The sequence below is a fragment of the Sardina pilchardus genome, chromosome 3, assembly GCF_963854185.1.
Source record: "Sardina pilchardus chromosome 3, fSarPil1.1, whole genome shotgun sequence".
NCBI classification, from domain to species: domain Eukaryota; kingdom Metazoa; phylum Chordata; class Actinopteri; order Clupeiformes; family Clupeidae; genus Sardina; species Sardina pilchardus.
In genome coordinates this window covers 29180068-29204328 of record NC_084996.1, presented here as the reverse complement: position 1 = coordinate 29204328, position 24261 = coordinate 29180068, and the positions used below count along the sequence as shown (strand labels likewise).

Sequence of the window (24261 nt, the reverse complement as noted above, 5' to 3'; positions counted from 1 at the left end):
TCAAGTGTGTGGAGGGGCCCACCAGAGGCCTTCTCAATAGTCAAACACTACATGGACAAATGGTGTGTATGTGTGCAATTTTTTCTGTGTTCCACAGCAAACATTTGGGAGAGGGGTATACTACAAATCGAGGTTTCTATCTTACCCAGGTAACTTTGGCAGCTACAGATAATCTCGAAACGTCACTTCAAAAGCAATACATGAAGTAAAGCGTTCTTTTGGAGATCAGCAATGACACTCAGTTACTGGGGTAAGCCAGTAACCTCACTTCTTAGTAAATCTCTCTGGGTGATATTGTATATGTGTAGTTTAGTGAAAACCTGAGTAAATCCACTCAGCAGAGGTGGTAAATTATCTTAAGGTCCACGCCCACTGGCTGCGACTGACGCACGTTGACACCAAAGTTCAGAAAATTGAGCTTGAGTGTCAAATCCAGACGCAAATGTCATCGCCAGTGAGTGTTGGCCTTAACAGAGGAGTACTATCACCTCTTTCACCCAACAAAACAAAGCCAAAATACCCTTCTTTTAGGAAGTTTATCAGTTAACTTAGCCTGATTTGTCACTAAACCACATAATTGAAATATTACGCTGAACAGGTCCATCCTGTGGAGCCTAAAAGATGTGGTCATTTTCAGAGCAGCAGGTCATGAATGGTTTGTCAGAGATTAGGAGTTTATTTTTAATAAAATAATAATAAAAAAAATTAAAACAAATTCCACATTATGTCTTTATATTTGTTAAAATACACATCGAGGAGAAACGGCAAATACAGCTGAGGTTGATGTTGCTGTGGCTTCAGTGGTGGTTGGGGAGTGGAAAACATTTCCTGGCACCGAGGATGGCATCCTTCACGGATTCATAGACTGAGACTTTCTTCTGATAAGCAACAGCAGATTTGGAGACCTCTCTCAGCCGATTGGTGGTGTGCTGGCTTCCGTACCACCGTGCATGCTCACCACACTTCTGCTGCTGATTCCCCTCTGCAAACTTATCACCTCACTTCCTGTGTCAGGCACATGTTTAACAGTGTTCAGTGTATTTTTGTTTGGCTTGCACGCTGATGGTGTTCTGACTGCTTGATGGAAGGACACAATGACGTAATTGGGGGGGGGGGGGGGGAGTTAGCAAAGCATCCATGTGCAAAGTGCCATGTTGGTCTGGAAAAGCAGCTACCGACAGAAAGCAAAACCTAAGTTCTGGTATGTCTTTTTGAATGTATGTTTATTTTAAAAGCATGTTTCTGTGATGAGGTTTTTCAATGTGTAATCAAGGTTTGTCACAAGATAACAGAGGAAAGTGCATCTGTTACAAAGAACAACAGGCCAGGACAGCATTAAGTGCCGCAATTCTTTTTTTCTTTTTTCTATTTTTTTCTTTTTTTAATTGTTCTTTTTTTTAATCTTTCATTTCCTATTGAGCAACAGGATGTGCTTGTCATTGATAACTGACAACAGATATCTTCTTCCCAACTTAAAGTCTTTAGATTGTGATTTTTCTTTCTTCAGCAGGAAAACAGAATTGATTTCTCTTTTTTTGTAATTTTCTCTAGCGAGGGAGAGAGATGCCAGGGTTGGGGGCGCGATGATGTGTAGCGTGGTGCCTCCCCCCCTCCACCAATCCCTGCTCCACCTTCCTCCGTCTTCTTTCCATGGTGAATCCTCCGGTCCAGTCTTCACATGTTGGTGCTCATTCGTGTTTGGCTATTGGCGGGTGTGAGTTCCCCTTGGCTACCTTCTCTTGGAGGGGACTGGAGACGAGGAGAGAAGAGAGGAGATGAGGAGAGAGGAAGGGAGGAGAGGAGAGAAGAGAGGAGATGAGGGGAAGGGAGGAGAGAAGAGTGGAGATGAGGAGAGAGGAAGGGAGGAGAGAAGAGAGGAGATGAGGAGAGAGGAAGGGAGGAGAGGAGAGGAGATGAGGGGAAGGGAGGAGAGAAGAGTGGAGATGAGGAGAGAGGAAGGGAGGAGAGAAGAGAGGAGATGGGGGGAGGGGAAGGGAGGAGAGGAGATGAGGGGAGGGGAAGGGAGGAGAGGAGATGAGGAGAGAGGGAGGGAGGAGAGGAGGGGAGATGAGGGGAAGGGAGGAGATGAGGAGAGAAGAGAGGAGATGAGGAGAGAGGAAGGGAGGAGAAACAGGTGTGGATGTAGTGGGGCGCTCAGTGAGAAGCGTATCATAAAAACACACACATATACTACACACACACATGCAGTTGTTTTGGTATTCATTTTAAAACTAGAGGGGAACGTGCTGATGAGATGAGATGGAAGGAGGTGATTTTATCAATAGCGAAGCTCGGGGCTTAAACTGCATGCTTTTCTTGCATCATTAGAAGAGGTCAAATAAGAAAATATAACTACGGTATGTGTCAGGTACATGAGATGTTTTTTGAGCACAAATCATCATCATCATCATCATCTCAAGGACATATCTACATAAATTAGTTAAATTCATTCAGTTTTACACTAACAAGTAAAGTACTCTTTCCAAGCATGCATGAGTGTGGAAATGAGGAGGGAGGATGGGGTGTCATTGAAGAGGATAAGAGCGGCGGTGATGGACGGAATAAAGGAATAGGTGTAGCCCTTAAAGGGCTGGGCTGGGAAGGGATGGGTGTGTGAGGGATGGGAGACCAAAAAGGAGCTAGGCACGGCTTGGTTGTTTTGGCACAGTTCACAATTTCTGACAATGGAGACAGAAATACTTGCGTGCCGTACTGTGTCGAAGATTTGGTGTGTTCATTTAATAGTAATTGCCATAACAGGTTTTGGGCTTAAGTGTGGGAGTAAGGAGAAACGTCCATGAGTCTCAATGTTCATGTAACACCATGTAGGGTGGTCATGACTTCCTTTTGTCTGTGAGGATGGCAACTGCTGAGAGATGTCAGACTTAGTAGTTATAACTGCCCCTACTGCTTCATGTAAAACTAAATCTACACCCTGGTCTACGGTGTGCTATGGTTGAATCAGTGTGTGAGAGTGTGTGTGTGTGTTCTTTTCTTAAATATCAACCAACCAAGGACTGCAGATGAAAACTAGCTGGTTTAGCTGATTTTGGCACATTTTGCACATTGGCTCAAGTGAAGATGTTAATTAATGTGCATGGTCTCCTGTAAATACACATAAACATTAAGCGGAGTTCATTCGGGATGGAGAGGTAAAATAGTCACTGATGGGGTGTTTGGTGTTAATGACTTGGGCTGTCTGGGGGGTGTAATGGACAGAGGTGAGTTGAGGTGTGAGATGGCCGTGAGGTGAGAGGGAGGAAGGGAGGAGAGGAAAGGAGAGCGAGGACACATTACCCTGGAGAGCCCGTTACCTTGACGTGTATCTGGTTACGCAGCACGGCTGCCCGCAGGATCATGGCTTTGGCTCGTCTCTGGAACTCCTTGCCCATCTGTATGGACTTCTCAAACGTTGTGCTTCTCTGATCTACGTCTCGTGCGTATAGGATCTATAGACATAGACACAAACGCACAGAGAGAGAGAGAGCGCGAGAGATATAGAAAGAGGAAGAGACAGACAGACATACACCACAGACAGACAACGTAGAAAATGATTAGCACTGGACTGTGACAGCCTGTAAGTCAGTGTTGCTTTATGTGGTATTAAAAGAAACTACAAGACAGACTGGGAAAGACAACAGACAAAAGACACAAACAAGCAAAGTGAACATTCTACCCACTGCAGAGAGAGTGGACTGGAAGATGGATTGACTGAAAATAATGATCAGGTAAAGGCACAGCAAAAGGGACAGTGAGCAGAAGATAAGAAAGATCAGAGGCAAACAAGAGAGTGGCTAAATGGATGAAGGATGGTAAAAAAATTGTCAGAAGGGTAGGGGAGGTGTGTGTGTTTATATATGTTAGGGAGTGGGGGTGGGATAAAACGTGCCTTGCTGTGGGAATCGATGCGGCCATTGATAAGACCCTCCAGGATGAGCTGGGTGAGCTCGTCCTCCAGTGCAGCCACTGTGGTGTTGAAGGCCACCGCCATTTTGTTCATGTCTGCTGAGACGTACGGGCTGAAGTACTGCAGAGGAGAGAAGGATGTTGGAGGTGGACAAGTTAGAGAGGTGGAGGAGAGCCATGATTTGTCTAGATTTAAAGGAGACATGGAATGGAAACCATTTTTGTCTTGGTTTTGATGAATTAGGAGATGTTGTGCATAACCAAAGAGCTTTCGTGAACATGAGGCATGGTTGTGCCCTCCTTCATATGAAAATCTTGAATTTAGAAATGGGCACTAAAAATGGGCATATAAGAACAAAGCCTACCCTACTTGTGCTGTCAAATATCGCAAAGCCATTGAAGTTCAATTGGGGTTGCCAAAGAGGGCGCCATTTAGTCCAAAGGATCATTTCAATACCCAGCCTAAATATAAGGTTTTAATTGGGCTTGTAAAATTGTAAATTGTTTATTTTTTTATAAATAAAAGTTGAATATATGCTATTTTAACATCAGAGAACACAGTGCAACTCATCCATTCTATGTCCTCTTTAATGATTTACAAATGACCCTAAAATGGTCCAATGTTATTACGTGTCAATATAAATATAAACAAGTTTTGCCTGCATCCATACTGGAAAAATCTGTTACACTTTCACCTACAATTTATGAATCTGACCAGGTGTCCAACACCTGAGCACATGCCCTTCTTACAAGGTCTCTAGATTGACTACGCAAACCCTTAACTAGTCCAACATCTGACTGGTGTCACGCACTAGACACAAACTCAGCATTGCTGAGTGTCTGCCGAATATCATAAACATCAACAAACACACAAAGCCCTCAGAGCAGACTACCTTTGAGCTGGAATTTCACGGTCAAACGCCACCTTTAGATGTTTTACTGTGCTCTTATGGTTCTACTCAAAAACAAAGCCTCCAGCCCCAGCTGTGGCGCAACTGGCTGGGGCACCTGCACCGTTCGCCGGTGACCTGAGTTCGTTTCCCGCCTTGTAGTCCTTTCCGGATCCCACCCCTACTCTCTCTCCCATTCGTTTCCTGTCACGCTCCACTGTCCTATCGTTAAAGGCATTAAAAGCCCCACAAATATATACTTAAAAAAGCCTCCAACTTCATAGCAACAGCACGCACCCATACATTTGATAAATCAAAGTCAGACCTGGCAGGCATGCCAGTGAGTTAAATACATCAATACTCCCAACAACATCTGAAATCTCTGAGGGGGTTGTGTGTTTTAGCGATGGTGCAGGTGGACTGGCGAGTCCCTCCTTACCTGTATAAGGGCTCTGTTCCTGATTTGTGTGTACAGTGTTCTTACGTGGGGAGCCAGGTACATGTCTAGCAGAAGGTTATCCTGTCAAACACAAAGGGAGACCAACTAATCAGACAGATTTAATAGTGCCATATGGACCCCCTCACTTCCAATTTCACAAGATTATATAAAAAAAAAAGAGAGAAAACAACATCTGCCCTACTTTGCAAGATAATTGCTCATGGTGTTGTTTTGACAACACAACCTGGTAAACAGCCTGTGCTATTGTTCAAACATGGAGAATTTGATATCTCATGATCTATGGTGGAGATCTGCTTGCTACTGACCATACTTGACAGAACTTTAACACCAAACAAAGACAGTCACTTGAACACCATGCGCATACGCGCGTACACACACACATCCTTACCTTCATCTCATCAAGCATTTTCAGACATGAAGCATACTTTGACTCGTAAAACTTGAAGATAATATCACGGACCTGGGGTTCCAACTCTAAAAATAATTTAAAGGAACTGTGAAGAGGGACAGAGAAAAACAGAGAGAGAGAGAGAGAGAAACAGAGAGAGACTTCAGTCGGGGTGGACACAGTGGTCTCAAACAAAACCATCTCTTTGCAGTCCAGCAAACCACTTTATAGTTCAAGACAGTGAATTGAAATTCCTGCTGCAGAACTCATCCCAGCCTCTTTCCCCACCCTTACACCCACAGTCACACTACGTTTGACTGGAACTTCAATTGACCAATTAAAAGCACTTCCTGTGCCAGCTGGCAAAATAAGGACAACATCAGTTGGTTCAGATAGATGAAAAGAATGTGGCAAGAAATTGGCAGGATTCCCACACCTTCTTAAAAATCACATTCAAGGCCTTAACATACCCTATTCCCACACAACATACCGGTAGTATAAGGCATAGCTTAAGGATATGTATTCCCCATTTTCTCTCTACATGATCTGAATAATACATTTCCTTTAAATACTAAATTCTTTGAACTATGTTTCACAAGGCCAGAATGTTCATTTGTTAAAAAAATATAGTGTGATGTGACTTTTTTTTCTAAAAAAATAAATAAATAAAAAGCTGAATAAATATCCTCCATGAGTGGTGATTCCATAATTTTTGCCAGGGGTTGCTACTTAACTGACAGTTTTAACCAATGAATGACATTTACAAATGTTTACAAATGACATTTAATAATAGAGCCAGACTCCTGGGGTTAAGTGCTCTAAGTAAGGGTATAACGGTAGCAGCTGGGAATCGAACACTCTAACAACTTTTTAGGCTACTGCATGCAAACTCAGCTCCTACTATTGTTGCCCCAAGGATGATCTCCTGGGCCTGTGGCACAACTGGCTGGGGCACCTGCACCTGCACCGCACGCCGGTGACCCGGGTTCGATTCCTGCCCCGTGCTCCTTTCCGGATCCCACCCCTACTCTCTCTCCCATTTACTTCCTGTCACTCTCTCATTAAAAGACAAACAAATATACTTAAAAAAAAAGGAGGATCTCCTGGACTGCTCCACTGATGGGTGGACTCACCTGCTGGAGATGACATTCCTCTGCAGCTCCTGTCTGTCAAACGTAGCTAGGGCACACATCCCCCCATACACTGCTACGTTACTGGGGGAAAGGAGCTGGAGGGATGAGAGGAAAAGAAAGAGGAAAGAAGAAGGAAGGCAACAAGAGGGAGAAAAGTAAAAGTGAAGAGGGCAAAAAAAGAGGGAAAATGTCAGTATAACAAAAACAAGACAAGAAAAGTTACGACAACATGAGCTGAATTTAAAAAACCCATTTACAATTACTTATTTAGCAGACGTGACGTGTCCCCCCCCCCCAAAAGCGACTTACATATGTCAATTATATCCAAAGACAGGCTGACCCGGTATGAACTAGTGGCAGCTGACACATAATTACTGCCCTAATCCTGGATCAGATCCACATCACCTCTAGTCATCTGAGCGCTCCCACAACCTCTACTATCATTTCCCTTTGGGTTACAGGCATTTTCCTGTGTACTGGCTGCATTGTGTATCAGCCACAGGACAGAGTTTCGTGCAAGTTAAAAGAAACAAAATCATATACCATATTAAGCAACCCTGTATATTAACCCCATAGCCAAAGAACTTTAGCAAAATCAATGTATAAGCTGTGGCTAATAGTTGGGAAATGACGGTAGGCATTGTCCACATTAATCATGTGGTTAGGACATGCCCAGTCCTTGCCCTCTTCCACGCAGCGTTGCCCTCTTCTGACTGAATTCTGAAGGGGGTGGGTTCCGTTTTCTGCTCCTGAACCTGACAGCACAAAGCCCCTATTGCCCATCTACACTCTCATTCCTGTGCTCTCCAATTGGAAAGAACCTTGATGTGAATCTCGATCTCTCAATCACCCATCTCTCCTGTCCTGACAGCAGTGTGGTCCACTGTCCCATCTGGAGGACAGAGCCTGTCTTTGAGGCTCTGTCCCTCTGGGAGCAAAGACAAGTGTGGGATTAGGGATAAACTGACCTCAGGGAAGTCGCAGTGGTCAAACGAGGCTTGTAGAAAGCATTTGGCCGCTGGCTTGTACTTTCTGGACGCGAGTTCTGCCAGTCCTGAGAGAGAAAGAGAAAAAAAAAGGCGGCTCCAGACATCCAGCTTTTCTTCTTGAACTAAATGGGCCTAACTGGATCAATAGAGTGACTTTCTGTAATGGTGTTGCTCCTCTGATCACTGGGGCAGAAAAGACAAGAGAAGGAAACATGGAGAGGTAGGAGCAGGTTGAAAACAGAGAAAGAGAAAGCCACTGACCTGCGGCACATTTTAGTTTGGTGAGGACAGCTTGGTTTTGACTATCTCTCTCTCCTCGTTGCTGTGTTGGGAAGTGAAAAATAAAACATTAAAAGATAGCTTAATACCAAAGAGACCGCTTCTTTTCTGCACTGATTATAGAGGACAAATGCACACAACTGGTGGCACAAACCTCTGCAATCTCTGGAGTGGATTCTGCCTTGCTTACATAGCTAAGTACATGGGACCAGTTTTGGAGGTAAACGCTAACCTGCAAAGTACAAAACAAAACAAAACAAAGGCATTGCATTTACTCTGCTACCTTTATTTCAGTATGAATGTCACTCCACCAACACTGTTAGGAGGTGAATGAGTGAGACATGCTGTCCCAGACATACCTTGATAACATTAAGACACATGTTGATGACATGCTTGGCGCTAGTGCAGTAGTCTCTGGCTCGGGAGTAGCACTTCAAAGCATTGCTGAGGTCACCGCAGTCAAGATAATGATCTCCGAGATCATCATGACCCCTCCTGGAGGTGGGGAGAAGATGGAGGCGGCTTTACAACACACGCATACATGATTTTCAGCAAGGATGCATACTTGGTGGTTACATACACTACTCACAAAAAGTTAAGGATATCTGGCTTTCGGGTGGAATTTAAGGAAAATGTAAAAAGTTCAGGCTACAGTGGTATTATATCATCAAAAAGTGTCGCATTTAAGTAGAAGCATGCAATGGTGATTTCCTCATCTCTAACACTTTATTGAAAGAAAGGCCAACACATTTCCCCCAAAAGCTGAATATCCCTGACTTTAGTAGTGTATGTGAAGGATGTAAATCACAAGTATGCAAATATAAGCATGAAAATCCACAGCCCCACACCCGAGCATAGAATAACAACTATGAGTGCAGGAGACCCAGGTATGCACGGCTAAAGATGCCCGCAGACTGACAATAAGGAGGAGGCAGTGAGTGAGTGATGAAATGGCTCAGCAACACAGGATGCAACAGCTCACGTACTGGATCTTTCAGGGTGACCACACTTCTCATATAGTAACATCAACAAGGTTTCTCTTACAAGTAAGGCCAATACACCAGTTCATTCATGGGGTCCTTACCATGGCAACTAGCCTTGCAGAATTCTGATTACCGAAGTATTTATTCTAATTATTTTTTCTATTGCCTGCTGTTCCACCTATCAAAAGTTTAAGCTAAAGTTCACCGGTATTTAGCAGATGCTTATATCCAATGTGACTCAAAACACCAGATTTTCCCGCAGCTCCAACGCACCCATAATATCTACTGAGCTTACTGTATCTACTCCATCTACAGTACTGTAGTAAAGACCGTCTCTCCTTTGGGGGATTGCGGTAACTCAACTGCCATCAGTGTGTAATACAGGAGAAACAATAGGAAAAAGCCTCCCCTATTCACTCAAATCTATATTGCAATACAGGAAATAAGAATCAATTAATCATTCTTATCATTAATATCCAGTATTCTCACCACTATGTTGTTAGTGCTTCAAACTCTTATGGAAAAAAAAGAATCAAGCAGAACAGCCGTGGACCCAACGTGCCAACAAACACATTCCACCTTTTTGAAAAAAGAGCTCACGTGCGACCTGTGCAAAGCGAGTGGTTGCCAGGTCACCAGATCAAGGCCTTACCTAATGCTCTCCTTAATGGAATTTCCTTTGTAGTTCTTCAGGTCGGTGTCCAGCTTCTCCAGTTTGAGGAGGGCCTTTTTCCTGGTGGACTCTGCCCAGGCTGTGTCGAGGGGAGGGGGCTCCACCGCACCTTCAGGAACAGCGTCTGGGACCCCCTGCACTTCCCTGTGGGACAGAAATGGACCGAATTATTATTATTATTATTCTCATTATTATTATTATTATTATCATTTTAGCATTCTCTTGTTATTGTTGAGTGTTGTACTTGAGAGCAAAGATCAACCAGAGTAAAATTCCTTGTTTGTTTACGTAAATCTGGCCAATAAAGCAGATTCTGATTCTGAGAAGTGTACAAGTATGTTCAGGGTGAGAAAAGGGAGGAAAATCACTGACATCATGTGGTGCTGTGAAATAATGTTAAACCATGATTAAGTTACACAGCTACCCTTTTCATAAAAATAACTGCTCATGTAGATGCTGTATTTTAAAGGCAAAACAATATGTGCACCATATTACATATGACCAGTGGCAAAACAAACATACACTAATAGTGATCTGTAGTGCATACTGTACTGTGTTTAACTAAGCATGAATGAACCGAGCACAGTCCAAAGCATTTGATTCAAAAGACAACTTTTGAACAGCACTGACCAGCAACACTAACATCACACCATTATAGTTTCTCTTCACTGCTCTCACTCACTTACTGCAAAACTACCCAGCATCGTCAGTCTTGCTGAACACCAACTGGCATAATGTTTCATTTACTAAATTTGAATCATTATAACAAATGAATTGTGCATTAGTAGGAAGTGCATTATCGAGGCCAGTATGAATTTGAACTTGAACTTGAACTTGAAACTTTAAAAAGTGCAACAGTTCAACAGAGGCATGAGGCGTTCCATGCAGGATCATAACCTACCTCGTGGCTTCAGTGAGTTTGCGGTGGATCTCCTCGTAGACGTCAACGTTGAAGGTTCTTTGGACGAAGGACAGGGCCATCTTAAGAGCTTCGATGCGGAGTTGGGGGCAGTGGTCAGCGATGAACTGCAGTCGCTCAATTCTCATCAGTCCACTGTAGCTGGAGGCATACTGCTCCAGATCCTGTGGAACAAAGAGCAAGAGAGAGAGAGAGAGAGAGAGAGAGAAGAAGAAGACAGGAAGAGGAGAGGAGAGAGACAGGAAGAGGAGAGGAGAGAGAGAGACAGGAAAAGGAGGGAGGGAGAGAGATGTATGATAAGGATTACTTATTAGAAAATTACATAAAATACATGGGATAAGCAGCAGATGAAAAAAATTTGCATAACAGAGTCAAACCTAAATCAGTGCTGAAATGAGGAGATAAGCACAGAACAGATACATACCAGGGTTGGGTTTTCGACGACATAGTTGGTGTCCGGCGCATTCTGCTGGTCTTCCTGCGGGTCAGCATCTATCTGCATGGGTTCAACTGACCCCTTCAGATGAGAAAGTTCACATATTTACGTCTGCTCTTACCCTAGCATTAAACTACGAATGGGACAGGAGTGAATTAATTACATGATTCTCTTTGGATCATATCAGAGCATGGTAGCGGAACATTTTTAAACAATGAATTCTGTCCCCTCTGATTTCTCTTGATGTAGAGACTATTACTTAACCTTGAGATCCAAGCTTCTGACTACAAACTTCAAACTAAACTACATCATGCTAACTTGTCATCATCATGTTATTCAAGACTGTTTCCTTAAAAGGCCTTGGGGGTGGGGAGGAAATCTGTTGATGCTGAATTCTGAATGCACCACACTGGAGCTGAGGGAGTGAACACCGTTGAATTTCCCTGAAAATTAATGTACAAAAAATGTGCAACTCAAGAATTCAAATTCTCGGATATTCCATGACTGGGTCCAAACAATGATCAAATCCAATGACTTTCAACGTCTAGAATAGACTTCTTAAAACTTCTATGTACTGAGACTGTGGGAACCCTGTTTGTTGTGTTTGTTGTGTCTTTGCCCTCCAGCAGCATCACCCCCCCCCCTCCCCTCCTCCAGCCCCTCTTTCTTAATTTCATCACCTCCTTTCTTCCTTACTTGGCTACCCTGTGATTAATTCTGTTACCTCGGGGACCAGCGAGCACGCTGACAGACTGGAGCTGAGCACATAGTCTCCCGCGGTAAATGGGAGGAGCGGGTCAGACCTGCTGCTGTGGGGCGTGCAGAGCGTCGACGAAGACGAGGACGCGCTGGCTGTCAAGCTATCACTGAGCCTGCCCTCAACCTGCTGTTCTGGGGAGACCCCAGGCCCTGACACAGAACTGTCCTGGAACGGAGGAAATCAACACACGGGTGAAATGGAAGCCCACAGTTAGGAGGGCCTCTATACTTTTGTGATACAACAATCTGAGAAAAAGTTCAGAGAAAGAAGGAGAGAACACAGAGATGACACAGAGAAAGAAAGAGAAAGATATGAATGCAGACAATTAATGCCATCAGGTATGACTTCAAAGGGCATGGGAACGAGCTGTTACAAATGTTCTATTCACTGACAATCATGTCTCCAGACTCTGACAATACAGCCTAAAGGTATGTTATAGCTTTAAATGTTTACATTTGGATTGGTACAAACTACATGGATTGGCTCACTGGCGAGTGGCAATGCTGAACTGGACCTCAAGGCATTACACAAACGTATGGCTAAGAAGTACAAGACTGCAATATTTATCAACACCGAAGCTTTAGATCAGAAATGAGTAAAGTGACCGAGCACCATAATTGTTTAAGGTGACATCTCATTCACATTTTTCAAAAACCTTAAATTGAGTGGTAATAGCTGCCTTGTCGGGTAGTGAACTGTACTGACATTTAACTGAAGCTACCTAGCTTGTTAGCAGTTAGCAAGCTAGCTTGTTTCTTCCGACGTGCTAACTTGCACCGAACTTGAGGTAGATATGGAACAACGAATAACTTGACAAGTAGACTTCAAAATGCAGCCAGCTAATACAGGCTAAAATACCGAGACAAGCATCTATTTAAGAAAGCATGAAGTAGCTAGACCCCGCCGGCTTGAAGTGATGCGCTAGCTAGCAAGCTATCTGTCTGTCTAGGATGGTTAGCCTCCTTATTACCTTATCATCTATGCATGCTATGCTAGCTAGCTAGCTAGCGCTTCAAGACAGAAAGTTTCTCAACACAATCCAACATCCAGGAAAGCTATTCGAAATTCAAAACTACAACAAATAAAAACAAACTGGATAAACTAAGTCAACAGTTTAATAACGTGCACATACCACTGTAATATGTCTCAAACAATAGGTTAATTAACCAATTAGTAGACCCGCGCTGTCGTCCAACTTCAAAACAATTCGCCAAAGAAGCTAGCTGTGACTTGCTACCCTACGTTATGGGTCGTCGTGAGGCCCATACTATCTTGGACAGAATGATTGCTAGCTTAGCTGGATAACTGCGGCAATCTGGACCTTAAAACGATGCATAGGAGTTTTTAAGGGTGGTTAAAGTGTAAAACTAAAATAAAGTGAGGATAAAAATAAAATAAAGCAGTTTGAATTATTAGTTTACCTGAAAGTTAAAGACCTGCACGGGCAGAGGCATCTCCTCCTCCTTCTCTGCAGAAACACAGCACACACAATCACATCCGGGGCATGTTCGGGAACGCACTTACTGGACGTCTCTGTTGCGCGAAGACGTCACGATTAACTGAACTTCGAAATTTGGAGGTACACTCAAAAAAATGACTTTTAGGCATTGTAATATTTACTTATTCAAATGTAGCAATTATTACAGTGTTATATCAAGTTTCAGTGGGGACTAGAAAAAAACATTAAACTATACACAACATATTCATGTAATCAAATGTTCTTGATTTGGAAGAGTATTTTTTACTAGATATTTACTCGTAGTTTCTAAATTAATTACCAACACCTGAACATTTTAAGTAACTTTTACTAAATAAACCCATAAACCTTCACGCATTTGAATTCGCGCATGCGCCGTTGGACAATGCCTGGTAGCAAAGACGGTTGAAAAAGAATCTTTGGTCTGAGCTGAGGTACTTGAAGAAGAAGCTTGTCGCCGAAGAAGTCACCACTTTGCTACACCTGACTGTCGAAACGAGTGAGTATTCCCTTTTTGTTTTATATTTGTGGTCGTATAGGAGTTCGTGTACATGTTGATAATTTGATTATTGTCTGCTTGACGTACAGTAGCACACGTTAGCACTACCGTTCGTAGTTCGGGTAGTGCTAGCAGCTAGCTGCTAGCCAGGCTACAATTTGTTTTGATCAAAAGCTAACGTCGTTGTCAGTTAACGTCTGCAAACGTTTGGGGTGAGTTGGAGGTTATCTTGATAGTAAGCACGGTAACTTCTAAGTTAGAATATCTTCTCTCAAAACAAAAACGATTATTTTTTTTATTTGGAAGTGTTTGTGGTTGAGGAGGTCCAGTCGAATCAAAGAACTGCCCGAAACAATGTAGTGCTATGACTCCAACTGTTAAATTAGCGCTAGCCTAGCTATAATTTCACTGAAGTTCACATTTAGCGCTAGCAGTTACCTACCAAAACGTCAACTTGAAGTGTCTGGCTCTAATGTTACATTGTGCCTATATAAGAACAGTATGCATAAGTTTTTACTCAAATACTGACGGAAAATGTTATGGTAATATTAATTTGGGTCTTACTATTGTATTTTTCTCAACAGTGATTTGTCAAGCATCATCATGCGGGTTGAGCCAGGGGAGAGTGCCCTACGTTTGACTCTGCACTTCAGGCAAGTAGACATCTATGTGTGTGTGTGATAGGATATTATTGCTGTTATTACATGCCATTGTTCACTATTGTTCATGCCATTGTAATGTAATGAAATGTAGTTGATATGAATGATAGAAGGAATTTGGTTTTGTTCCTCATTAGCATTATCTTTTCTTGTCAATTGTATGCAGGAGGACCACTGCAGTGATCCTACTGGTCACGTATCATGGTCGTCCATGGTGATTCCGAAGAGGATCCTGATGTCTCCATCATTCTTGAAGGCAGGGAGATGTTGCGTGGATGTGGAAACACAGCAAGAGCTTGCATATTACTTTTGGGACTGATCTATGCCCTGAATCTTGCATATCCCAAACCACCGCGTTACACATTCAAGGTGTTTCAGAAACTTTTTGTGGAACTGGATGGGATGAAGCTGACACCAAAAGTACAAGCTTTAAAATCCAAATTGCGGACTTAAACACACACACCCAAGCACATATACACTTAAACATTCTCTCTTTCTCGCGCGCTCTCAAACACAAACAGGTTGTACATTGAAACAGCATTGTCTAGAAACAACTATAATCACTGTGTAACACTGTGTGACATTTTGCATTACTCAAATATATATTTGTATATTTTTATTACCCCCCCCCCCCCCCCCCCCGCCCCATTACTCAAAGATCATTTTGATGTAACAGGTTACCCACCTGGTGACCTGTCTGCCTCCATCTTTCTCTATCAAACAGTGTTCTCTGTTCTTGAACCATTGGTGTATAATGAAAAGCAAGAAGTCATTCCATGTATACTAATGCTTATCTCACTGGCTCCTGGTCTCTCTCTCTCTCTTTTTCTCTCTCTCTCTCTCTGTCTTTCTCTCTCTGAGACTCTCTCTCTTTCTCCGTCTACTAAGTCCAGTTGGTATGGATGCTCATCTATATTTTATAGCCTACATAGGGTTATAATGTTGTTTTAATGCTACATCCAATAAGTTACAGAAAAGCAGTCACCTGAGTGAGAGATATGTGAAATTGTATTTATTGTTTTTCATTATTTGATTAATTCCATCAAGTTGACTGCACCCCAGTGGTTTTGTTGTATCTTAACTTGAAATATCAGTGATATTTTATTTGTTATGTAGAGCATTTTTGTTTAAATTGGTAAAATAAAGTTTGCATTTTACTTAAATAGTGTGATCGGTGTAATTTGCCATTTGGTAACATTTATCCGAAGAAAACAAGTAACATTTACATAACTTTAGTGTGTAAGACCTCTTAATACAAAACAATCTAGTAAAATCTACTTATTATAAACATGTAAGATTTACTCCATATTTCATGACCATGGTGTTTCTATATTGACATGGTCAAGTAAAACTTACTTAATTTTTTCAGAAATGTCAATGACAGTAGCAAGTACATTTTAATTGATTCTGGCAAGTAAGTTGTACTTGATATTACAGCATTACATTTACTTAGTTTTATTGAGTGCAATTTGTTACAAAGATTTTTTTAAGTAAATTCTACTAATCATTTTTTTCAGTGTAGAAAGGAAAGATGAAGGGAAGGAAAATGCACTAATTTATATTTGTGTATAGCCTACTGAAATGTGAAAATGAAGACTGAAAAAAACAGTCACCACCGGGTTTTGTTTTAAAGCAAAAAATGCCCTGACACATTATATACATTCAAATATTTTCCTTTATTAATGCATAACCTTAAAAATTATATGATACTCACATTTAGTGGTTTATTTTGGCAACAACTGTAACAGAGGACATATGTTGTTAAATGCTCTTCACCTTTTATCCAAGTTCAAAAGTCACATGAATTATCAAATGTACAGAGACAAAATGCATTTCACTCAAGAAATCCACAACCAGACAGACAGCTCCTTGCACATGCATGCGTCCACTCACACTTTAGACTCATAACACTCATATGCATCAAACTAAAAATAAAGATATTTGGGAAACAAAAATAGTTTGACACTTCCAATTGGGAATGACTTGATTTGGCACAGGTCCCACGAAATGCAGTTCACAATGGCACAAGATAGAATCTATTCCTCCTCATAGCTTTGAATATTGTGAAAGCAGATTTGTAAATAAAGTAAATTATTTAAACTGTATAAAATTCTAAGACCAGCCTGAATGTCATTACAGATGAGTAGCCTACAGACATTTTGCATAGGCTATTACACATTTTCATGGGGCAAAATTGATAACCAATAAAAAAAAAAAAATCAGCTCCCATACACATTTACCTACAGTAGCTCAAGCCATGGATGAGAATAGATGTCTACCAATAACACAGCAAACTAAAGAAAATGTCTGGACTACTCTGATGCATCAGCTGACATTTCTTCAATGCCACAATTTTCTGAAGTAGAAATGCCTTAATCTAGAAAGATTGAATAACTCCAGAAAAATTGGCATGAGGAACTTTAGCCTAATGTAACCAGAGAAAAAAATGCATAAAATGTATTTCATCCACCTGTCTATGGATCTGTGTTCTCTGGCTCCTATGCCTGCTATAATCAAAGCTATGCACAATATATATACACCGTCACATCTGTCAAACATTCACAATTCGTAGTAAAAAAAAAAGCAAAACAGCTAACAATGTCCACACTTTAACATATCCAACAACATTAGTTCTGGCAACAAAGCTGAATTTATGTACTAAGTGTAAATTTATTTACTGAACATTTATAAAAGCTTGTTAATCCTGTCTGAAATCCACACTTAGGGCTCCACAACAGTTTGTCCACCTGCTTGTCATTTATGACAAAGCCCCAATTAAATCGTCCAATATCTTTAAGGCAAATTCATTCAACAAATATAAAAGACATTGTGCTGGCCAAATAGAATGGATATTGGCACCATTTCTTCTGTTTTAATGCCATCAACATCACCGCTCTACACATTCTATTAACGTTTCTTCTTACATTAAAAAAACAAAACCTCCAGGTTTGAGACTACTGTAAACCCAGTGAGCTCAGGTATCCCTCTTACTGTTGGTACTGTTATGAACAAGTAGGAGTGGAAGAAGTCCCCCCACCCCTGCCCCCACACCCACCCAGCAGTCCCCTTAAAGAACAATGGCACGAACACTGGCGCCCCCTGGTGGGCTGCCTCAGAACACTGTGCACTTCTTTCCCCGCTTCTTGACAGGTGGAGGACAGAGCACAGCGCGGATGGCCTCATCAAACACTGTCTTGAGACCACGCTGAGTAAGGGCGGAGCATTCCAAGTACTTCACTGCACCTGAGGACACACGAATGGGTGAACAGATGACAATGAGATTTTTTTTCCCAATCAGCAACAAAACTGCACATTTACACGTGGTTTCGCATAGTTTGGCTTAAGGGGGGTACACACATAATGTTTTTATAAATCCGATTTTTTATCTGTGAGAAAACCCATAGGCCTACATAAAAAATCTTGTTCGGCTGCCCTCGGAACACCCCACACACTACAGGATTTCCAGTGGCAAATATTGAACATGTTTAATATTTACGATTATCTGCGCCAAACGTTTTCCAAGGCAATTGTCGGGAGGATTTTGACTCTTAACACACCACACACTACAAGAGAATCTCATAAAATAATCTTAAAAGCTTAAGATAATCGTCCGTTTTCTGTCTTTGGTCGGAAGGGGGGAAATCAGGGCAAAATCCCGATTATCTTCATACAGTATGTGTAGTGTACCACCCTTTAGTCAATTGATTCTGAATCTGAATACATGTTGAGGTTTGGCACTACAATGGCTTATACCATTATTCAAGGCAAACTCAAAACTCAGTGTAATAAATAAGTAATTACATGGGCTGCCCCAAAAGCGTGAGCATAAAAATAACACATAGCTTATTGTGAATAAGTGATTATACCATCTGATCTGAAATAAAAGTTTGACACCTACCAATTTCACGTGCCATAGCCAAGCCCTGGGGGTACGTGATGGGGGCCAGTTTCTTGTCTCTCAGGCGCTCAATGGTGTCTTTGTCATCCCGCAAGTCAAGTTTGGTGCCCACCAGGATGATGGGAGTGTTGGGGCAGTGATGGCGTACCTCAGGATACCACTACAAGAGCATTGAGACGAAAGCGTTATTAACAGATACATCTGCCATCATCATTTTCAACATACTGTGATTTAGAATTATTCAAATGAACTAAATCTACCATGGCACAGTCATGTGATGTATTTTGCCTTTCAAGTGATTAGCTTTGAATATGTATGGCAAAACCTTACAAAAGACCTTTTAAAAGATAAGATCTTTTAAAAGATAAGATATTTCTAGATGGTGGATGTTAATAACTTATTCTGAATAATTGCTGTTTCAACAAAACTCCTCAGGAATGCTCTAATGAGCACCACACAAGATGATGCTGTTGAGTCGATGACAGAGTAGAATCCCTCCCACACTGTGTTCATTTGTACGGAATGAGACGGACACTAACCTTCGCTCTGACATTCTCAAAGGAGGCGGGGCTCACCAAGGAGAAGCATATCAAGAACACGTCCTGAAGAGTAAAAATATCCAGTGTTACTGATTGTTCATCAAGGACATAGGTGTCACATGCAGTTAAGAACATAAAAAAAACTTAAACTCTCAAACTCTTGGCACTAAGTATGTTATAGAGCAGATAAAAAGACTATAATGACCCCGAATTAAACTGAACTCCAAAACTTTAAACATCTATAAATGAATGTGGATAATTTATTTGGATAATTTCACTGAATCTAAAACATATACCGTACCTTGCCCTATTTTGACATATCATAAATCAAACTACAGTAAAACAAACTGCTGCTAACATGGTTCTCTCTGCTAACATTTTTAGACAGCAGTTAATGCAAATACAAGGGGCCTCAGCATGACGATGTCGCCCCCAACACACACACACACACACACACACACACACATACACCCCCTCACATCACCACCCCCTGAGCCCCGCAGCACAGTATGGAGTCTATATCCACGGTGCTGGTTGGGTGGGGGTGGGCTCACCGTTCAGAGAATACATCCCCCCATCCATTCAGTTTTCAGACCAGCGCTACCATGAATGTGTGAGTATCCCAAGTGCTAGCCTGGGAATCCCATTAAGCAAGACTATACTGAATAGAGCAGTGAAGTTAAGAGAAAAGCTATCCAGGGAGAAGGATCACGTCTTTATACACTGCTCTTGTTGTCCTTCCAGAGAATAGAAGTGGCGATGACGCAAATAAGAAGCATTTCTTTCTTCTAAAGACTAAATTGCCAAGACCTATCGTTTCCTTCAGTGCCACTGGTTTGTGCTGACAAGACCTGTGGCTGCCCGCTGCAAGAGATAATGGCAAAAGCACACAGCACAACAGGAAGTTGGAGGGATTGTATAGGGGAGTGTGTGTGTGTGTGTGTGTGTGTGTGTGTATGTGTGCGCGCGCATTGCTGTACCGTCTGAGGGTAAGAGAGAGGCCTGAGACGGTCATAGTCTTCCTGTCCCGCTGTATCCCAAAGGCCCAGGTTGACTGGTTTGCCATCCACCATAACATTGGCAGAGTAATTGTCAAAGCTGGAGGTATGAAAAGAGAGGCAATGATAGGAGGGATGGAGGGACGGAGGGATGAAGGGGGGATGAGGAAAGAGACACCAGAGGGGTTCCAGTGTTAAAAAAAAAAACAGGTATTAAAAATGAGAAATTGATAATTATAATATTTTGGGGAAAACCTAAACATTGCTACGTTGTTTATGCAGTCCCATTCCTACTCACACGGTGGGGATGTACTCCCCTGGGAAGGCATTGGTGGTGTAACTGATGAGCAGACAGGTCTTACCCACGGCACTGAAGAGAGAGAGAGAGAGAGAGAGAGAGAGAGTCATAAGAGACCATCATGAATATGATGCCAGGTTTCACAGGTCACTGTGTGTCTGAGCCCTGCATGTACCAGTGGAAATGTGGGTTACTACAAAATCATTAACTGATGTGATGGCTTTGAAGGTCACCTTTAACAAATGTGCAATTACTGTGCCGTACCCCCCCCCCCCCCCCCCCCCCCCCCCAGCAATGTTGAAAACATGTGCTGTAAATGCACTCAATAGCTACATCAATACAACAAAAAAGGAGAATAAAGTTCCTGTGCACAGCCTTCTGATTTCCAGGTGCTGGTGATGTCGTTGCAGTCGTTAACAAAATCCAGAAAAGTGTAAAATCACCGCACACTGATGAAACGATGGCAAAACACGTTGTTCACTCAAATAAGATAAAAAAAAAGAAATCAGCAAATTCGAGTCGACCAGTGTGCGGTGATTTTACACTTTTCTGGAACAAAAAAGTGGTAAGGAACATAAAACAGACATAAAACTTTTATCCCACAACAAATATTTAGAAGTGGGACGTCCTAAAAATAGGGATGTGCCTTAAAACCACCCTGGATGTGGACACTGACGAGGGGGTCAGACATTAGTGCATCCCCATGGCTCTGGGACAATGGCAGTGCCTGAGTGCATGGGTGCCTATTTAAACCACTGACCTCCAATGGACAGCAATGGTTTCAGCAATGCCTCTGCTGACACACAGTCAGACTGCCCCAAATACACACGTGCTGGCTGGGGGGCATACTGTCATCCATGGCATACATCAACCCCTTTCTCCCCCACAACCGTTCTAACACACCTACGCACACACACACACACCCACACACACACATATAACACATACTAGTCAAACACACACATATAACACATAATACAGTCAAACAAACACTCTTTCCCTGATCTCGTCAGATAGGCTAGATAACTGTAGAGCAGTGGAATGGGGCTGAAGATGGGATGGCTCCATCACCACACACCCACACTGCACTTTTAGACAACCAAAGGGGGGGGGGGGGGGTTAATAAGATGTGGAGGCAGCACAAGGCCGAGAATGGACAGCAAGTGAGTGAGTGAGTGAGTGAGTGTATGTGTGTGTGTGTGTGTGTGTGTGTGTGTGTGTGTGTGTGTGTGTGTGTGAGAGAGAGAGAGAGAGAGAGAGAGAGAGAGAGAGAGAAACTGAAGTGTGGTATGCAGTGCAAGACTGAGAATAGCCTGAGAGGGGAGATAGAGGATGACAGAGAGAGAGAGTGAGGAGGATGGGTGGACATGGCTGATAACACTGCCAAAAGACACACACACCCACACACACACACACACACACACAAACAGAGCCAGCGTGCAAAGTTTCAGATCAAACTTGAAAGATGGAGCTTTGAATGTGTGGCTGTGTCTAACAGACAAACCTGAAAACCTGGAACACCACCAGGGAGGGAGATCTTTGCTCAAGAAAAAGCCCACTGGAGGTCACATTTATCTTTATATGGGTGGTGGGAATTCGCAATCTTCACATCAACAACACTAACCCATACACCCATGAAAAAGAATGTTTACAGTAATATCATCATTAAGAGAACCATTGCGATGTATATTCTATTCTTATATTTGAAGATTAAATTACATTTTAAGTCACACAACTAGAGGATAGGCTACTATGGTGTAATAAACACACTGAACATCACATGAAACTCTTAGGCTGATGTTCTGAACTAGGATTCAAAGGTGTAAGTGTGAATGTCATTCAATAGTCATTCAAAGGTGTAAGTGTGAATGTATGAATCATGGCAAAAATTCCTTATAGCAATGTGAGATACTGGATGAGTGTGAGAGAGGGCCCCACGGCACACATTGCGAATACGGCTGCAAGTGAACAAATACAAAGGACGAAAAGGTGGCAAACCTTCAGACACAAAAAACACTTGTGAAAAGAAAGCTGAAGACCTGAAGCTGCTCTATGTTCACCACTATTGTGTACCTCCCTTTATTGTTAGTTTATTATAGGCTAAAATAAAAGAGAGTGTTTTTAAATGTGATGTGTATCTCTAAGCTAATAGCCTACAAAGATTTCTCAAAGAAGCGGATGTAGTCAACAACTATAAGAATAGCCTACCAGCCGTAACGTAACGCAAAGTTGACAACAGAATTTAAGGTGTTCCCAGGCCCCCCACCCACGATGGTCTCTTTGCCTAGAGCCGTGGTGTCTTCGTATAAATGTCCAAAAATAAGCTTAAATAACGTTTTGAGAAACGGATAATAGGCTATCACATTTTAAAACGTATAAATGATTGCATAGCACAGTATATCGCTCCTCGAGCGCAGAAGCCTTGTGCTCATTAGACGCCCCCTGTTAAGACACGTAGGTGTGAAAAAAACATTACATCATTAAATGTGTGGCTCAGCCTGAGATGGTAGCCCCCGAGTGCTTTTATGACATCTCAATTAAATGCAGTTTTCATCACCATATCAAAAATATCTAAACTGTGTACAGTGTGTAGGCACATAAAGAAGACCAGTGCAACACTTGTATGATGTTCTCTACAATGTAAAATACCGTTGAGCACTCAGGCTTTATAGCTTGTCACATCCTTTGATTTTTGCAATATTCAAAATAAATGTAGCATAAATCATCCTTTCTTTTGCAGTATTCACTTCAGATGGCATTCAACCATTAAATTAATCAGTGACGTTCCCACGCGCCGGGATGAACGAATTCTAGCAAACTAAATGCCGACCCATTCAACCCCATAGCCCCAGCCCTTCTTGCAACAATTGCTTTCTCCCACAGATACTGGCGAAAAAAGGCACATTCTCAACACCCACAAAAATAAATCTTACCCGTCGCCGACCACAACGCATTTGATGGCCTGCATTTGCAGAACGCACAGATGTATCCAAAGAGGGACTTTCGATTGTGCTTAAATGTGCCAAATTGGTAGCCTATGTGATCTGATCGGGATCTGTAATAATAAGTGGGCTGCTACGTTACGCGTAGAGGGCTGCTGCAGCAGCAAGGCTTGTTGTCGAAGTCACACGGGGGGTTCCGGAAAAGCACGAACGCGTTTAAAGTGACCACCATCGCTTTCACAGCATCAGTCGCATACCGCGTATTACCAATTAATCACAAATTGTTTTATGGCCGAACAACAACCGGGTTAAAATAGCGACAAATACAGAAAAAAAAAACAAAAAAAAAAACGATTCTTCATTAGGCTATCTTGGAGATGGAACTCAAACGAATCATACCTAATTACATCTTCATTGTAATTAAATCCTAATTAGATTAATGAGACCAGGATCTTTATTAGTCCGATGTTTTAATGCAAAATAACTTCCTCCTTACAGATTGAACATAATTTGCATCCTACACACCAGTTTACAAAATTAAGGAAAGGAATGATACTGTAATCATGTCACTTTCTCTGAGATGCCTGTACTTATGCAGCGGGAATTTAAATGCCTCCTCTCAAGTGATCCCCCGTGCGTCTCCCCCAAATGGTAGGCTAAAAGTCAGCTGTCTGAGGCAGGTGAGAGGGCCACCTGTTCATTGAGTTGTTTTGGTTAAAGGGGCAGTATGTCAAACTACCCCGCACCCCCTTCCCCATGTAACACTAACCCACAACCATATCACTGACTCATACAGAATGGAGTCCTTTGTTTGGACTTCTCTCTAGTAGGCTATATATATCCTAGTTTAAGAGTCACTTGGGAATATTGATGACTGTACGGACGTTAAACACTGACAAACCAGCAGCTGATGCCCTGGATTGTAAGTGCAGTTCAGGGGAACGTTTGTGCCAAGTAGCCTCTTGAAGATCTTGGGACTATTGGTTGCCTGGCACCGGGCAGCTCACTCACTCTGTTCATTATGGTCTGGAAATTCTCCTTTGGGTTGAAATTAGGCTTGGACATAACAAACAGTGAACCAGATAGATGTTGAGATTTGCACATAGCTAAAATCACATACGGTCCTGCAGCATGA

At 42.2% G+C, this 24261-nt stretch overlaps 2 protein-coding genes across 6 annotated transcripts; both read right to left on the bottom strand.

Annotated features, from left to right (window-relative positions):
* Positions 1-432: 432 nt before the first annotated feature.
* On the bottom strand, positions 433-13365 carry gps1 (G protein pathway suppressor 1). 5 transcript variants are annotated; one of them, XM_062532733.1, is made up of 15 exons: positions 13238-13304; positions 11781-11981; positions 11045-11137; positions 10603-10784; positions 9681-9845; positions 8405-8540; positions 8200-8277; positions 8028-8088; positions 7746-7831; positions 6778-6872; positions 5645-5750; positions 5236-5316; positions 3890-4027; positions 3298-3449; positions 433-1749 (listed from the first exon to the last, which is right to left on the bottom strand). In XM_062532733.1, the coding sequence occupies exons 1-15, from the start codon at positions 13268-13270 to the stop codon at positions 1689-1691; spliced, it is 1668 nt and encodes a 555-aa protein (XP_062388717.1). In that variant the 5' UTR covers positions 13271-13304; the 3' UTR covers positions 433-1688. The 5 variants fall into 5 exon arrangements, with proteins under 5 accessions (XP_062388717.1, XP_062388719.1, XP_062388721.1 ...); XM_062532734.1 differs by having other exon boundaries at positions 437-1749; positions 3315-3449; XM_062532735.1 differs by lacking the exon at positions 11781-11981 and having other exon boundaries at positions 436-1749; positions 13238-13365.
* Positions 13366-17508: 4143 nt separating this feature from the next.
* Positions 17509-23235, bottom strand: rac3a (Rac family small GTPase 3a). The gene is made up of 6 exons (XM_062532732.1): positions 23118-23235; positions 20185-20256; positions 19869-19986; positions 18889-18951; positions 18350-18509; positions 17509-17694 (listed from the first exon to the last, which is right to left on the bottom strand). Exons 1-6 carry the CDS (start codon positions 23150-23152, stop codon positions 17564-17566), a joined length of 579 nt encoding a protein of 192 aa, XP_062388716.1. The 5' UTR covers positions 23153-23235; the 3' UTR covers positions 17509-17563.
* Between the last annotated feature and the right edge of the window lie 1026 nt (positions 23236-24261).

Excerpts from the sequence above, each read along its gene's own strand:
- gps1 (XM_062532733.1), bottom strand. The coding sequence starts at position 13,270 with ATGCCTCTGCCCGTGCAGGTCTTTAACTTTCAG. Across the intron at positions 11,982-13,237 it reads TGCAGGTCTTTAACTTTCAG|GACAGTTCTGTGTCAGGGCC; the intron begins GTAAACTAATAA and ends CCTCCGTTCCAG. Across the intron at positions 8,089-8,199 it reads CCACTCCAGAGATTGCAGAG|CAACGAGGAGAGAGAGATAG; the intron begins GTTTGTGCCACC and ends TTCCCAACACAG.
- rac3a (XM_062532732.1), bottom strand. The coding sequence starts at position 23,152 with ATGCAGGCCATCAAATGCGTTGTGGTCGGCGACGG. Across the intron at positions 19,987-20,184 it reads GGGGAGTACATCCCCACCGT|CTTTGACAATTACTCTGCCA; the intron begins GTGAGTAGGAAT and ends TCATACCTCCAG. Across the intron at positions 18,510-18,888 it reads TTGAGAATGTCAGAGCGAAG|TGGTATCCTGAGGTACGCCA; the intron begins GTTAGTGTCCGT and ends ATGCTCTTGTAG.